Here is a 16,525-nt window from a genome sequence, read left to right as displayed (position 1 = left end):
GGTAGGGCAAGTGAAAAGCTCCTATGCTGTCTACCTTTGTAGTTTATCTTTGCGGGACAGGGCATTGCTTTATGAAATAAATCCCGGAGAACGGAGTTGTATGGAAGCCATCCATGCTACATTTCTTTCTTTTTAAAGGTATTTTTACTGATTTGAGAGAGAGAGAGAAAAGGAAACATCAATGATATGAGAGAATCGGCTGCACGCCCCACACTGGGGATCAAGCCTGTAACCTGGGCCTGTGCCAGACCGGGAATCGAACCCTGACCTCCTGGCCCAAGCTCAACCACGGAGTCACGCCGGCCGGGCCATGCTACACGTCTTACAGTTCCAAAGTAGCATGTTACCGTGAACACGTTTGGTTAGGAGACACCATTTTTGGTATTTCATCGACATCTTCTGGACTGGATTTCATACTGAAAGGGTTCAAAGTCTCTTTCCTGGAGAGTCCCCATGGTGGGGGGGTGGTGTGGTCGCCCTGGTCTGCCTGGGTGAGTGTTGTAGAAGGGCCCTGGGAGAGGCATCGTGCTAAGGATAGTCCCGATTTTATACTTTGGATCCAGTTCTCGTGAGTTGTCTTGTCATTTGTGATGCGTTTAACTTCCCTCGGTGTACATCATGGGCACCAGTGCAGTGTGAACTGAAAACTTTCTCCCCAATGTAGGCCAGTGAAGTAATTTCGTTGCCGGACTTGGAATTTGCTCTTTTCTAAAATGTGGATGATGATCCTCATTAGGTTATTCTGATGAAATGATATGCCTATAAAGCCCTGGCCGGTTTGGCTCAGTGGATAGAGCGTCAGCCTGGGAACTGAAGGGTCCTGGGTTCGATTCCCAGTTGGGGCACATGCCAGGGTTGTGGGCTCGATTCCCAGTGGGGGACTTGCAGGAGGCAGCTGATCCATGATTCTCTCTCATCATGGATGTTTCTATTTCTCTTCCCTCTTCCTTCCTCTCTGAAATCAATAAAAATATATTTTTAAAAAATATGCCTATAAAGTACCTAAACAAAGAGCCTGGCCCAGTCCATAGGAAGTGCTCCATAATTGCAAGTGATTAGCAATGTTATTTTATTCCTTATGCTTCATCTCCATTCTTAGCCTTTTGCACTTTTTATTTTTATTTATTTTTTTAAATATATTTTATTGATTTTTTTACAGAGAGGAAGTTGAGAGGGATAGAGAGTTAGAAACATTGATGAGAGAGAAACATCCATCAGCTGCCTCCTGTACACTCCGCACTGGGGATGTGCCCACAACCAAGGTACATGCCCTTGACCAGACTCGAACCTGGGACCCTTGAGTCTGCAGGCTGATGCTCAATCACAGCCAAACCGGTTAGGGCTTTTTGCACTTAAAAAAAAAAATCCTCACCTGAGCATATGTTTATTTTATTTTTTTAATTGATTTTCAGAGAGGAAGGGAGAGGGAGGGATAGAAACATCAATGATGAGAGAGAATCATGGATCCGCTGCCTCCTTGCACACCCCCTACTGGGGATTGAGCCCACAACCCTGGCATGTGCCCCAACTGGGAATCGAACCCAGGACCCTTCAGCCCGCAGGCCGATGCTCAGTCCACTGAGCCAAACCAGCCAGGGCACCTTTTACACCTTCTCAGCACCTTTATGAGAGCCAGGCTGTCCCCTGGGGGCGGTGACTGGTGTCCTGGTCTCCCACAGGGGTCTGGTTAGGCCGTTAAGATGCTTTAGGGGGCAACTCTGCTTTTAGTTAAGTGAAACTTTGCATGTCTTTTACAGTTAATCCTCTCCTAGAATTTTTTTTTTTTTTTTGGTGCGGTGACTCGGATATGATCCTAGAATTTTTTTATTTTATTTTATTTTTTTCTGGATGGAGCGTATGATTCTGTCTGTACTGGGGCAGCCTCTTGTTTGGAGTCAGTCTCATTCTGAACAAATCCCCTTTCCCCTTCTGGGAGCTAGTAATGGCTGTCCTGGCCGAGGCGCCTCCTTTCCCTGCAGGCTGTGCAAGGCTGGGTAACCAATACCAAGGTGCAGTGCTATTTGGGGATATATATATTATAACAGCAATACTCTTTACCGCCCATGTTGATGTTGGCTGCAGCTTGCTTATAGTAACCAGTCTTCCCCTGAGCCCTGTCCGTTTGATTTCGCATAATGCCTCAAGTCCTGTTGATCATGTTAGAAAATACATATAAATCGTCTCAATATTTGTGTTTTTGGATTCCTCTACTTCCTTCATTTGCTTGATGGTTAATGAGTCCGTTGTGTTGAGAGAGAGACACACAACAGGCCGAGAACAGAGTCGCTCCTGTGAAAGCCCCACACCAGCAAGCCAGGCCCTAATGCCTAACCAATTACACGTCCAACTTTCCCCAGGAATGTGACTTGGCCAGCCCGCCTGGAATCTCCTGGTTCCCACAGGAGGCAGTGCGCTGATGGGCCCTCCATGTCCCCCTGGGAGGAGGGGGTCCTTGTCTGAAACAACGGATTTCCGGCTGATCATTTTTTTTCGTGCCCCCCTTTCCGGCTCTGAAACAGCGGTTCTCAACCTGTGGGTCGCGACCCCTTTCACAGGGGTCACCTAAGACCATCGGAAAACACATATAGAATTACATATTGTTTTTGTGATGAATCACTATGCTTTAATTATGTTCAATGTGTCACAATGAAAATACATCCTGCCTATCAGATATTTACATGACGATTCATAACAGTAGCAAAATGACAGTTATGAAGTAGCCACGAAAATAATTTTGTGGTTGGGGGTCACCACAACATGAGGAACTGTATGAAAGGGTCGCGGCGTTGGGAAGGTTGAGAACCACTGCTCTAAAAGCTTTCTATCATCCAACCCTATATAGCTCCTCTCCACTTGCTAGGTGGGAAGCTGCCTGATTCCTGAATTGTTCAGTAAAGCCAACAAATCTTTAATTTGTTTCATTCATCCTCACCGGAGGCTATTTTTTCCATTGACTTTTATTTTTATTTTTTATTTTTTTAAAAAGAGTGGACGAGAGGGAGGAAAGGAGACAGACACATTGATTGGTTGCCTCCCACACACGGTTACCTCTGAAGGGTGGGGGATCAAGCCTGCAACCCAGATAGGTGCCCTTGACCAGGAATCGAACCCGCTCCCCTTAGGTGTGTGGGGCCAACGCTAACCCTGGAGCTACCCCGGCCGGGGCTAGATGTTTAGATTTTCCTTGGTTGAATTTTCATTTAACGACGGAATTATTTTTCTTTCTGGTTTTAATATCAGACCTTGAAGAGTTTGTAAAAATACCAGTGGCCGGGGGGTTGAGTTCGGGTAAGAGCTCTCACCCTGTGTTTCACATTTGCATGTGTGTCCATGGGTTCGAATCTTCTGAGGCAGCATTTCTTGTTCATATGTTGTTTCCTAACTCTTGGTCTTTCCGTTGCTTGTCCCATCTTCTCAGTTCCCTTGTTAGGGCAGTTTTAACAGCAGCGTGGGCTTGGAGGTCTGTATAGGGCTGCAGCAGTGGGTGTGGCTATGCTGTGGAGCCCTTAGAGTGGTGTTGTATGAACTGTAACCAGCATTTAAAAAAAGCAAGAGAGCCCTAACCAGTTTGGCTCAGTGGATAGAGCGTCGGCCTGTGGACTGAAAGGTCCCAGGTTCGATTCCGGTCAGGGGCATATACCTTGGTTGTGGGCACATCCCCAATAGGAGGTGCGCAGGAGGCAGCTGATCGATGTTTCTCTCTCTTCAATGTTTCTAACTCTCTCTCCTCCTCCCTTCCTCTCTGTAAAAAAATCAATAAAATATATTTTTTAAAAAAGCAAGAGAATAGGATATGAAAACGAACCTCAGGGTTTTGCATCTTGTTGGGTGGGTAAGCGCAGCCGTGCCCGTAATGCCGGCAGTCTTAAGTTTTGGAGGGACAGCAGCACTTGGTGAACAGTTTATAGGAAAATACCAGAGTAGATTTACATTTTTATTGAGTGCTGACTGTTTCAGACACGTGTGAAGAGATTTTTAAAATGTAGATTTTATTGAATGGGGGTTAGGTAGCCGAGTTGCTTAGAGACCTCCTCAGGGGTAACCAGTTCTCCACATTGACTGTCAGGGAGCACTCGCCCTTTGCAGGCCTGTGGGGGCCCCTGCTCCCCACTGAGATCCTTTGTTTACTCCCTGCAGTTGACTTGTGTACTCAGCAAGCATTTGTAGCCACTTCTCACCTTTGCTGATTCTAATTGTGCTTGTATTCCTGCATTTCAAATAAATTACCAAACCAACAGCAGGAACTGAGTGTGAGTGATGTTTCCATGAAAACGAAGTTGATTTGCTTTGGAAAGATTCCATAATAGCTGTCATTAAAGTGCCTACTATGCGTGAGCCTGGGACATGAGTCCTTTATTTGTGCTCCTTAGAGGAATCCTCACAGGTCTGTGAGGTATGATTATCGTTCCTACTTAGTAGGTGAGAAAACCGTGGCACAAGGTAGAATAAATGGTAGAATCTGAGTCAAACATCAGTCATTTGGCTCCACTTAAAACATCTTACCAAAAGTTGCAGTCAAATTGAAGAGGGATTAGAGGAAATTAAATAGGAGATTGGAACAGAGTAAAAATCAAGAATACTCAGAATTATCTTTTTTGTTTGTTGTTTTTGTTAATCCTCTCCCCTAGATATCCCCCCCCCGCCCCCCCCCCCCCCCCAGCAGCCCAGGTACCTGCCCTTGACCAGTAATCTAACCGGGAACTGTTTGGTGCGAGGGCAGACACTGAGTCAGCCACTCCAGGCAGGGCTGTCCTCTGCTTATCTTAACCTTCGTTTTAAAGAAACCAGAAACTCAAAATCACCTCATTGTGAGTGTGATTGATGCCAGAACACAGGGCTGTTCAAAAGGCTGTGATTTGACATCAGAAGTGGTTCCCACGGGGGCGGTTTGGGAGACCGCGTGGGGGTGGTTTGCGCAGAGGCGGGGCGGGCAGGAGAGGGTGTCCCGGCGTCCTCAGAAGAACTCTGCCCTGGTGCACTGTGACTCCCCTCGGCCAAGATCGGACTTCGCCTCCGATTTGTTTTGTTCGAAACTCAGTTTGCAAATAGGCGTTGCGTTACAATCACTTAAAAACAAACCAACCAACCCACCAAACTGGCACCTACCTGATTAGATTTTAGAGCTTTAGCAGTACGTGTGTCCAGGTGGGTCCTTCAGGATAATGGCTCTTGAATGTGTGGTGTGTCTCTTGGGGGGGGGAAGTTAGAATTAACCCTTTGAGTGCCAACCCATATCCTAGGAACTGTGCTAAAATCGCCAAGGCATTTTTGCTGATTTTACAGCAGTTTAGGAAAAAAATTATGATCGCGCTTCCGGCACTTGTGGCGAAAGACAGGAGTGTGATCGCGCTCCCCGGCACTCTAGGGGTTAAATGAAATAATACCTCTGAAGCAATGATTTTTCAACTAAGGACACCCCGTGCCCATCCACTCCCCCCCCCCCCACATGACTTTTGGCTGGAGATATTTTTGGTTGGGGCTGGGATGCAATTGGCATCAAATGGGTAGAGGCTAGGGATGCTGGGAGCACCCTACAATCCTACAGCACATAGGACAGCCCCCCACAGCAAAGGATTATCTAGCCCAGTGGTTCTCAACCTTCCCAAATGCCCTTTAATACAGTTCCTCATGTTGTGGTGACCCCCAATTTCATTGTTACAAATGGAACATAATGAAAGCATAGAGAGTCATCACGAAAACAATATGTAATTCTATATGTGTTTTCCGATGGTCTTAGGCGACCCCTGTGAAAGGGTCGTCCGACCCCCAAAGGGGTCGCGACCCAGAGGTTGAGAACCGCTGCCCTTGAGACACTGGTGCAGAGCTTTCAGCCCACCGCTTGCCACAGGGAGTGCGTGTTGGTTGTTACTGAGAAAGTTGTGAGCCCTCGCCCTTTCCTTTTTCTTCTCTGCGGCCTGATCCCGGGACCCCACTTCCTTCCTGCGACACTGCGGGCGCAGGTGCTATTTACTGCTATTGCGGCTAGCGGCCTCGCCTTTTCAATCACCTTTGACCTCTGGAGTGGCTGTGTTACAAAGTCTAAAGATGACAGCTTATTGGGCTGAAAGGAATTGGCGGTCCAGCTGGTCCCATCTCTCCCCAGGGCTCCAAAGGGATGGGATTAAAGGGAGAGAGTTCCCTTCAGTGGGTTGCAACGCTTTTTACGTTTTTACCTGGTAGAAAGCTTGCCTTGGGTTCTGTATAATTAGCCTTAGTCCATTGCCAGACCTGGATTGGGTAGGTATCTGTGAAATGGTTGTCCAGTTGTTCCTTATCCGGGCTTCTTGCTAGAATTCATTTTCCCCTAATGACATCGACGCCTGCGTGCCATGTGTGATGCGCCCTAAGTAGCATGCTAAAGATAAGATGACTGCTGTCTAGCACCGGTTGGGAATTTTACAAACGTACTTCATTAAAGGTAGGTTTTTTTCCCACTGGATTTTCTTTCCCACTGGATTTCTCAATCTGATGGCACTTGGCCTTTATCCCCCGAAACTGTAAGCAGCATTTCGTACATGTGCCTTTTTCTGGGAAGAGTGTCGAAATAACTTCCAGTTAACAGTGTCGGAATAACTTCGAGAAGAATTGTGGAATCCTAGGAAGGTCTGCTCCTGAATGCTGATCGTTCTGTAATGTTAAAAACAGCTCTTTTCTGCCCGGCTGGCTTGGCTCAGTGGTTGAGCATCAACCTATGAACCAGGAGGTCAAGGTTTGAGTCCCTGTCAGGGCACATGTCCCGTTGTGGGCTCGGTCCCCAGTAGGGGGTGTGCAGGAGGCAGCTGCTCAGTAATTCTCATCATTGATGTTTCTATCCCTCTCTCTGAAATCAATTAAAAAAATATACCCCCCAAACATAATAGTTTTGAAATTGTCATTTATAGATCTAATTCACTCTTAGTCTGTCATTGTTCATTGCATAGTATGAATATTTCACTTTCTTTTCATTTTCACACATAAACGTCTAGAGTTGTGTGGGTTTTTTTTTGTTTTGTTTTTTAATCTTAGGATTTCAGAACTCTGAACAATTTTATACTGCCTGCCCCTTGCACAAGTTTGGTAATTTATCTAGATTACATACCACAGTTTCTTTTCTTTTTTTAATCCTCGAGAGAGGGAAAGACAGACAGAAACATGGATGTGAGAGAAACATATTGATTGGTTGCCTCCTGCAGGAGCCCTGAACAGGGCTGGGCCAAGGAGGAGCCTGCAACCACGGTACTTGCCCTTGACCGGAATTGAACCCGGGACGCTTTGGTTCGCAGACCACTGCTCTGTCCCCTGGGCCAGACCAGCTAGGGCTGTACCCACAGTTTCGATTGCATGATTCATAGGGATATTTTGAGATTTACTGGATTATGTCAAGGTGCTTTCCAAAGCTTCTAGTGATTATTTTTTCAAAAGTGGTATATGAGTACCATTTTCCTTACTCTCTTAAGAAAATATTAATATCATCATTTAATATTATCAGACCCTTAAAATTTCTGCAAAGCAAATGAGTGTCAAATATTGTTGTAATAGACAGATCCCAAATTACCGGGGAAGTTTAATTACCTTTTCATAAACTTATTGGCCATTTCCTTTCTGTAGTTGCATGCCCATTTCCTTTGCCCAATTACCTATTGTTTTTTTCTTTAATATGTAATTCTTCTTACGTTGTATGTATACATTTCTTGTTGTGTGTACATTGAAATTTCCTTTCTCCGTCCTTGTCTTTTAACCTCATTTATATGGTTCAGTCTTCACAATCATAGGCCTCGAGCCAGAGGTGGGGGAGATAAAGATCTTCGACACAGATGTGACTAGAAGGAATTGTTCTGCATCACCCTTGGGCGCCTCAGTAATCTGTTGAAGAATGTGCCAATGACTCGGTGGGACCGCAGTCCCAGGGGCGGTTGAGTAGTGTGGATTCATACTCCAGACTGGGGGTGGGGACGAGGACATCACACACACACACACACACACACACACACACACACACACACACACACTGGCTATGCCTCTGCTGTAAGATGAGGGTAATTATGTCGTCTTTGTTGTAAGGATTAAAGAAGAGGTTTGCATGGATCTGATTCATAAGTGCTCCAAAAATATTAGCTGTTCTACCGTCCATAGAGCTTTAGTCTGGAGATAGGTTTTATGCAATCCCAGTGTAGATTGCTTTGTGGGTTGACCTGATGTTGCTTCCACCGGCAACGAAAACTTGCCCTGCCAAAGCTCTTCAGCCATTTTGTTAAGTTTACGGAAAAACACACACACACACACACACACACCCTCCCAAGCGCTGAAATGGCAGCTCTTGGGTGGGGAACCCACAGGCCTGCTCCGTAAGTGAGGTGTTGCCGTGCTGCCCTCTTGTGGCCGCCTGGGAAATGGCGCTTAAAATGTAATGGAACAATAGCTATGAACGAAGGCTGGTCGCGTTCAAAGTCTGTCTGTAAGAAATACTTAATCACCCCATTTTGCCAGCTTCAAAAAGGATTTCGAAATGATACCAACTTATTTTTATTCACGAGTGAACACGGCGCTAAACTTTTCCCATAAGCGTTCATTTTTCTGTCGGAATCTAAAATCCCAGTTTTGACTCGAGTCCCTTCCTTTTGTTTTTGCGTTATATTTCCCTTGTATTGATCATTCAATCAAAAATTATGAAACTTGTTTTCAATTCAGATTTTAAGTAATTTTCAGATACTTATTTTCCTTTACAAATTTTTTAGTTTTCAATTACAGTTTGCATTCAATACTATTTTGTGTTAGTTTCAGACACTTACTTTTCATGAGGATTCTGTATGTACGGTGGATAATTCCTGAAAACTCCAGGTTTTAAATTGCCTTATAACTATTCATGCCATGGGAAATCAGATAATTTTATTACTTTGTTGTTTAGGTGAAAGCTTAGTTAAAGGATTGCTCACCAGCTAACTTCATTTGACCCTTTTTGTGAGTCTTGGGGACTTTTTACATCTTCTCCTCTAACTCAGTAATGCAAACTACCATTTAGCATTACCAGTATTTGGTATTGTAATTAGGTATTAAAAGCAGATCTGCATACTATTTTAAGAACTATCCTGTCCTTTGAGGGACTAATTAGACCTCAGTGCCTTAAATGTGGAGGTATGTATAGTGTTTTAAATAAAAATGTTTTCTGTTCCAGGATGTGCTAGCAAGTGAGAACCTTGGGAGCATGGGGGTTGAAGTTGAGATTGAAATCAGGCTGCCTGTTTCCATTTCCCAGGGGTAGTAGCTGCTGGGGCGACCTGCAATGACAGAGGATTATGGAAATCCCTGATAGACTCTGAGTTTAGGATCGGAGAACACAAAGGATGTTTTCCTAGAGACAGTAACACCTGAGGCTTTAAGAATCAGAGGTGCCAAGTGTTAAGGTAAGAAACATTCAGACCGGTGAAGGATTTCTGTGACTTATTTGAGCCAAACTGTCGACAGTTGCTGGGGAGCAGAATCTCAACGGATTGAAATAATGCTCCAGGTTGAGATAATGCTTCGGAGAGTAGCAGTTTTTCACCTTGTTTTATACATTACAATCAAAAGAGGAGACCTCGTAAGTGGGTCACATGAAATCCACTGGTGCGAGGTGAGGGAGGCGCGAGAAAGCAGAGCGCGGACACCTCTGGGATTGGATCAAAAGTAAAATGACAGACACACACTTTTTTTTAAAAAATATATTTTATTGATTTTTTACAGAGGAAGGGAGAGAGACAGAGAGTTAGAAACATCGATGAGAGAGAAACATCGATCAGCTGCCTCCTGCACATCTCCCACTGGGGATGTGCCCGCAACCCAGGCACATGCCCCCGACCGGAATCGAACTTGGGACCCTCCCAGTCCGCAGGCCGACGCTCTATCCACTGAGCCAAACCGGTTTCGGCAGACACACACTTCTTTTACTTGGGTGGGTGCAGGATCGTTCACAGTCAAGAATTAATTCACTAAAACGAGGGGATTTGAGGTCTCCGCAGAGCAGTGCCTGTGCTTTGAGGGGTCTGGACAAAGGACAATGACTTTGCCATTCCAAGGATATGTTACCGAAGAGGCAAACAGACAAGAGGCTCAGTTAAGGTAAAGATTGACTTTGGTCAGGGAGGATACCGGCCTAGGACACGACTACCCACCATAAACTGCTTTTAGTTACAGTTTTGACTTCAGACCATCCTTTGTGATGACCTTGGGTCTCTGCGTTTGCAAGGCCGTGATGCAGGCCTCCCCGGAGCTCGTCAGGTCAGCGCGTGCCCCTTTCGGTTCACATTAGCTTGATGCATAAGCCAAGGTGGGAGGCGAGCAGCACCAGGCTTGCTTTGTGGAATGGTTACGTGGTGAGTCTTGAGCAATCAGCTGGGTTTTTAAAAAATATATATATTTTATTGATTTTTTACAGAGAGGAAGGGAGCGGGATAGAGAGTTAGAAACATCGATGAGAGAGAAACATCGATCAGCTGCCTCCTGCACACCTCCTACTGGGGATGTGCCCGCAACCAAGGTACATGCCCTTGACCGGAATCGAACCTTGGACCCTTCAGTCCGCAGGCTGACGCTCTATCCACTGAGCCACACCAGTTAGGGCTCAGCTGGGTTTTATAGGACGTGCTGCTAGTGGGCCATGCCCAAGGTGGCTGGGAGGAGGTGTGGGCCCCACTAGCTTCCTAATCTTTCAGGTCTCTCCAGTTAACTGTTTGGACTATAAATGCACCTTCTAGGTATATCCCCAACACCCCTTTCAAGTAGACTGCCCTTTTATTTTTTAAATGTTTTCTTTAATTACAGAGGGGGAGGGAGAGAAACATCAATGATGAGAGAGAATCATGGATCAGCTGCCTCCTGCACGCCCCACACTGGGGATCGAGCCCGAAATCCGGGCGTGTGCCCGGACTGGGAATTGAACAGTGACCTCCTGGTTCATGGGTCAATGCTCCACCACTGAGCCACACCAGCCTAAATTTTTTACTTACAAGGACATTTCCAGAGCTGCCTCTGTACCTTTCTGTGGGCCCTAACCGGTATGGCTCAGTGGATAGAGCGTCGGCCTGCGGACTGAAGGGCCCCAGGTTCGATTCCGGTCAAGGGCATGTACCTTGGTTGCGGGCACATCCCCAGTAGGAGGTGTGCAGGAGGCAGCTGATTAATGTTCCTTTCTCATCGATGTTTCTAACTCTCTATCCCTCTCTCTTCCTCTCTGTAAAAAAATCAATAAAATATATTTTAAAAAATAAATAAATTCTGACTAGTGTCACAAATTGTGTGGCGCTGACTCACCAACGGGCACTAGCCGGGAAGAACTTGTTATTAGGAGGGGAATCGAGCTGGGATGTGAAATTGTAAACTTTCTGAAGTGTGGGTGGTGAGGCTTCGGCATTTATGGAGTGCTGCTTTCACGGGATGCTCTCATGACCCGCAGATCCGAGTTCGGCAGAGGTTACCAGATGGCACAGGCCTGAGACGGGCTAGGCCAGGGGTGGGCAAACTTTTTGACTCGAGGGCCACCATGGGTTCTTAAACTAGACCGGAGGGCCGGAACAAAAGCATGGATGGAGTGTTTGTGTGAACGAATATAAATTCAAAGTAAACATCATTACATAAAAGGGTACGGTCTTTTTTTTTTTTAGTTTTATTCATTTCAAACGGGCCGGATCTGGCCCGCGGGCCGTAGTTTGCCCAAGGCTGGGCTAGGCTGAGACCCAAGCCGTGGATGCCACCCCGCCTTCCTCTTCCCTCTTGCCTGGTTCCCACCTTCTCCTCGGTCACAGGTGCTTTCACTGTGGAGGACCAAGGACTCAGTAGGTACCTATAAGGAAGCCTTGGCAATACTGAGTCACTGTTCTGGCCAAGCCTGACGGGGCATAACAGGGATACGGTTTATTTGCCGAGTCTCTGAGGTTTTGTGCCCCGGTTGTAGAATAGAATATGCCCTTTAGAGCCAGACTGGGGGTGGAATCCCTGCCTCCTGGGGAATAACCAAAATCTTATCTATAAAGCACTTAGAGAAATGCCTGGTACCTGTTAGATCAGCGGTTCTCAACCTGTGGGTCGCGACCCCTTTGGCGGCCGAACGACCCTTTCACAGGGGTCGCCTAAGACCATCCTGCATAGCAGGTATTTACATGACGGTTCATCACAGTAGCAACATGACTGTGATGAAGTAGCCACGACCATAATTTGATGGTTGGGTCACAACATGAGGAACTGTATCTAAAGGGCCAGAAGGTTGAGAACCACTGTATTAGATGCTCATGCAGTTCATCAACGGCTTTTCATTTCTCCCTTTTGCAAAATAGAGACTTCCCCCTCCCCCTTTATTGTTGTGGCTTCCGAGTCTTAGCAGAATGGCCCCTGTACTGTATGCTGCTTCCTATGGCTCCCACGGCATTTTGCGGTCAATCCTTGACTTTTTGGGGTTTCATGCTGTCTGTCTTTTATCTCCTGGTTGCTAGACGCAGGGAGCTGTTAAGTTAACGTTTTTCTAGGTTCTGCCTCCCTTCCCCTCTCCTAAATGAAAAGATCCTTTTAAAGCAGCCGAGTTGGGTGACCTGTCTACCCCCATTTCTTTCTCTGCCACGTCTTTCACCTTGATTTCTCTTTCAAGTGTCTTCGCTCCTCCCGGCATGTTCCTGAGTGGCCTTCTCGAGCTTTCTCGCTGTGGGAGAACCCGGAGCGTGCCTTGCCTTCCAGGCCCCCAGGTTGATAATCTTCCCACAGCCTTCCCTTCCGATTTTGTGGCTTCTGCTGCCCCCTGCCTTAGGTTGCCTCCCTAAGCCGTGTTTATTTTTTATTTTTTATTATTATTATTTTTTAAAATATATTTTATTGATTTTTTACAGAGAGGAAGGGAGAGAGATAGAGAGTTAGAAACATCGATGAGAGAGAAACATCGATCAGCTGCCTCCTGCACACTCCCCACTGGGGCTGTGCCCGCAACCCAGGTACATGCCCTTGACCGGAATCGAACCTGGGACCCTTGAGTCCGCAGGCCGACGCTCTATCCACTGAGCCAAACCGGTTTTGGCAGCAGTGTTTATTTTGTTGTTGGTTAATCCTCACCCAAGGATATTTTCCCATTGATTTTTAGGGAGAGTGGAAGGGAGAGGGAAAGACAGAGAAACATCGAAGTGAGAGAAACACATCGATGGGTTGCCTCCTGCACGCGCCCCAGTCAGGGCCAAGGCCGGGGAGGTGCCCGCCACCAAGGTACGTGCCCTTGACCGGAATCGCACCTGGGGCCCCTTCGGTCCGCAGGCCGACGCTCTAGCCACTGAGCCAAACGGGGTAGGGCCCTGAGGAGCGAGGACGGGCAGGGAGGCGGGTGGCCAGGGGCAGTCTGCATTGCATTAGGCCTTCCCCTTAGCATCATTGTGTTCTTCGCGTTCATGTTCTTCTGTGAGGTCTCCCAGGTCTGGGGCTCCCTGCGGGAGGTCCCCAGGGCCTCTGGTGTGGGGTGAATGTGGATGTTTTTAGGGAGCTGCCATGCAGTCCAATTAGTACCTATTGTTAGGACATTGTTGGGAAAATTACAGCCGCATTGCAGTCTTCCTTCTTGGGTAACCCTGCCTGGGTTTGGTTTTTTCTGTGTTGCATTTTGCTTTGTTTCTGTCTTGAGGAGGGAGGGATGATACTAAATAAATAAAACTTGCTGGATTCAGATAGATCGACCTGTTTCACCTGGGAGAGTTACTTAAGTACTTCTGAGTGTCAGATTTTGTTTTTATCTGAATGAAGGAGAAAAGAATACATATCCTGCATTTTCGTCAGAGAAACTAATTTGTATAAAATAACTGGAGTATGGCATCAGATAAGCACTCAGGAAATGGTAGCCAATAAGGATGCTGAGAATGATAGTAATGATATCATTTGCAATTGTAAGAATATAGAAGTAAATTTGGAAATTTTGATTTTTTTATTACCAGAATTAGCCACTATCCAATCATTTTACTTTGAGGATTTTTGAAAAACAGATTTATGCGACAGTTCTTAAATCTTTTTAAATGTATGTGTATTTTTTCCGTATTAAGTAATTCAGCATCTGAAGAAGCCTCAGGTTCCGACTCAGGCAGCCAGTCGGAGAGCGAGCAGGGCAGCGACCCAGGAAGTGGACATGGCAGCGAGTCCAACAGCAGCTCTGAGTCTTCGGAGAGTCAGTCGGACTCTGAGAGTGAATCGGTGGGGTCCAAATCCCAGCCAGTCCTTCCGGAAGCCAAAGAGAAGCCAGCCTCTAAGAAGGAACGGATAGCCGATGTGAAGAAGGTATCTCCTTTGCTGTACTGTACAAATTGCCTGCAGCTGGGACCAGCTAGCAGACCTTTCTTTCCCAAGGAAACTCATTAGGTATCTTGATAAGGAAACCACAGCCCCCTTTGCTAATAATACTAGAGGCCCGGTGCACGAAATTCGTGCACTCGGTGCGGGGAGAGGAAGTCCTTCAGTCCGGCCTGCGCCCTCTCACAGTCCGGGAGCCCTCAGGGGATATCCGACTGGAGCAGGCCTAAGCCGGCATTCGGACATCCATAATGCCGCCGTGGAGGCAGGAGAGGCTCCCACCACCGCCGCTGTACTCGCCAGCCATGAGCCTGGCTCAGGGCTTCTGGCTGAGTGGCGCTCCCCCTGTGGGAACGCACTGACCACCGGGGGCAGCTCCTGCGTTGAACCCCCCTGGTGGTCAGTGTGCATCATAGCACCATTCGGTCGATTTGCATATTAGCCTTTTATCATACAGGATAGTGCCCCTGGATATAAATGAGGACTGCTTTCTGCTCTAGTTGATCAGAGGCTACAAAGAAAATAATTACATAAGCCATCAAATTATAGGGCAAAAGGACAAATGTCTATAATTTTGGTTTTTAACATTTTAAAAATGTGGTTAAGCCCAGCCGGTGTGGCTCAAAGGTTGAGCGTCGACCTGTGAACCAGGAGGTCACGGTTCGATTCCCAGTGAGGGTGTTTAGGAGGCAGCCTGTTAATGATTCTCTCTCATCATTGATGTTTCTTTCTCTCCTCCTCTCCCTTCTTCTGTGAAATCAATAAAAATATACTTTTTTTAAAAAATTAAAAGGTGGTAAAAATTTTCTTTTTTTATGTACAGTGATGCACAGTGGAGAGTTCTTTATTTGCGGAGATGAAAGGAAACCGCAGGAACTGTGCATGGCCTGTGTAGTGTGTCTAAAACTTTGCTGAAACAGTGTTACTGTCTGGCATTCACACCTGTTAACTTATAAGAGTTCGTATATTTAAATTCATTTAAAAAGGCGAAGGGGGGACTCAGAAAGAAGGGGAGTCATCGCTAAGACGGACTGAATTTCAAGGCAGAATTACTTCAGGCAGAAATATTAAAATATTCTTTTAAAATTTAGGTGATCCGTTCTAAAACATTCATCAAGTTAACACATGGATGGACAGCACAGCCAGTTAGGAAGATTGCATGGTGACTGAAATGACGGTTATTCTAAAAGGAGAGCTTTTAAAGAAGGTTTTTTGTTTTCTGTATACGCATCCCTTTTACATGGTAGCTTTTCATTGATACCATTAGCCCTTAATGATCATTTCAAAATAGTTTAGCCTCCACCCCCATTACTAAAAGCTTCGTAAATACCTGTGTTGAAGAATTTCACGGCTCTAGCAGAGGCTCCAAAAGGGGTGGGGGCGGGGTGGGCAGGTGGGACGAGAGTAAGGCTCTCTCCCTCCTTCCTCTCTCGGCCCGACTTGCTCAGTGTCCGCCCTCTGCTGCCTCTTGGGCCCAGAGTTCCTGCCACGTGGTTGTCCTAACGCAGTGGTTCTCAACCTTCTGGCCCTTTAGAGACAGTTCCTCATGTTGTGACCCAACCATAACATTATTTTCGTGGCTACTTCATAACTGTAACGTTGCTACTGTGATGAATCGTCATGTAAATATCTGATATGCAGGATGGTCTTAGGCGACCCCTGTGAAAGGGGCGTTCGGCCGCCAAAGGGGTCGCGACCCACAGGTTGAGAACCGCTGTCCTAACCCCTCTGGTCTGACCTGTCTTCTGCCTCTCAGATCATTCCAAGGCCATTATGGGCTTTCCACCTTCGTAAGCGGAAGACACGGGGTCACAGGATTACATCGGAGTCTAGTTCTGGAGTGCCTGTTCCTCGGTCATCTCCCTTGTTCTCTTGGGAGGCCTTGCTTTTCAGTAGCTGACTCGGCGTTTTTAATATATTTTATTGACTTTTTACAGAGAGGAAGGGAGAGGGATAGAAAGTTAGAAACATCGATGATGAGAGAGAAACATCCATCAGCTGCCTCCTGCACTCCTCCCACTGGGGATGTGCCCGCAACCAAGGTACATGCCCTTGACCGGAATCGAACCCGGGACCCTTCAGTCCGCAGGCCGACGCTCTATCCACTGAGCCACACCGGCCACGGCACTGTTGATCACGCCCTCCCTTGGCTTGGTGACACTGTTTTTTTCTGGGTCGTCTTGCGTCAAGTTTGTCTCGTTTGAGGTCCACTGTACACACATACATCCTGAGTCTCGGCCTGGGGCATTCTCCTCTTGCCTCACTT

General features: G+C 46.7%; 1 protein-coding gene across 6 annotated transcripts in view; it reads left to right on the top strand.

The window, feature by feature from the left end:
• Window positions 1–16,525, top strand: part of CHD2 (chromodomain helicase DNA binding protein 2) — a 90,404-nt gene that overhangs the window by 6,839 nt on the left and 67,040 nt on the right. For 4 of the 6 annotated variants that reach the window (XM_059678309.1, XM_059678310.1, XM_059678308.1 and 1 more), the window contains one exon: window positions 14,016–14,247. The exons of 1 other annotated variant lie outside the window; for it this stretch is intronic. In XM_059678309.1, coding sequence (XP_059534292.1) covers window positions 14,016–14,247 — 232 coding nt within the window. Of the gene's footprint in view, window positions 1–14,015; window positions 14,248–16,525 lie in introns of those variants that run through there. One more of the 6 variants, XM_059678311.1, reaches the window with a different exon arrangement.

Source organism: Myotis daubentonii, chromosome 21 (assembly GCF_963259705.1).
Source record: "Myotis daubentonii chromosome 21, mMyoDau2.1, whole genome shotgun sequence".
NCBI lineage: Eukaryota > Metazoa > Chordata > Mammalia > Chiroptera > Vespertilionidae > Myotis > Myotis daubentonii.
The sequence above is the reverse complement of the archived record's forward strand: the minus strand, read 5'-3'. Positions and strand labels throughout refer to the sequence as shown.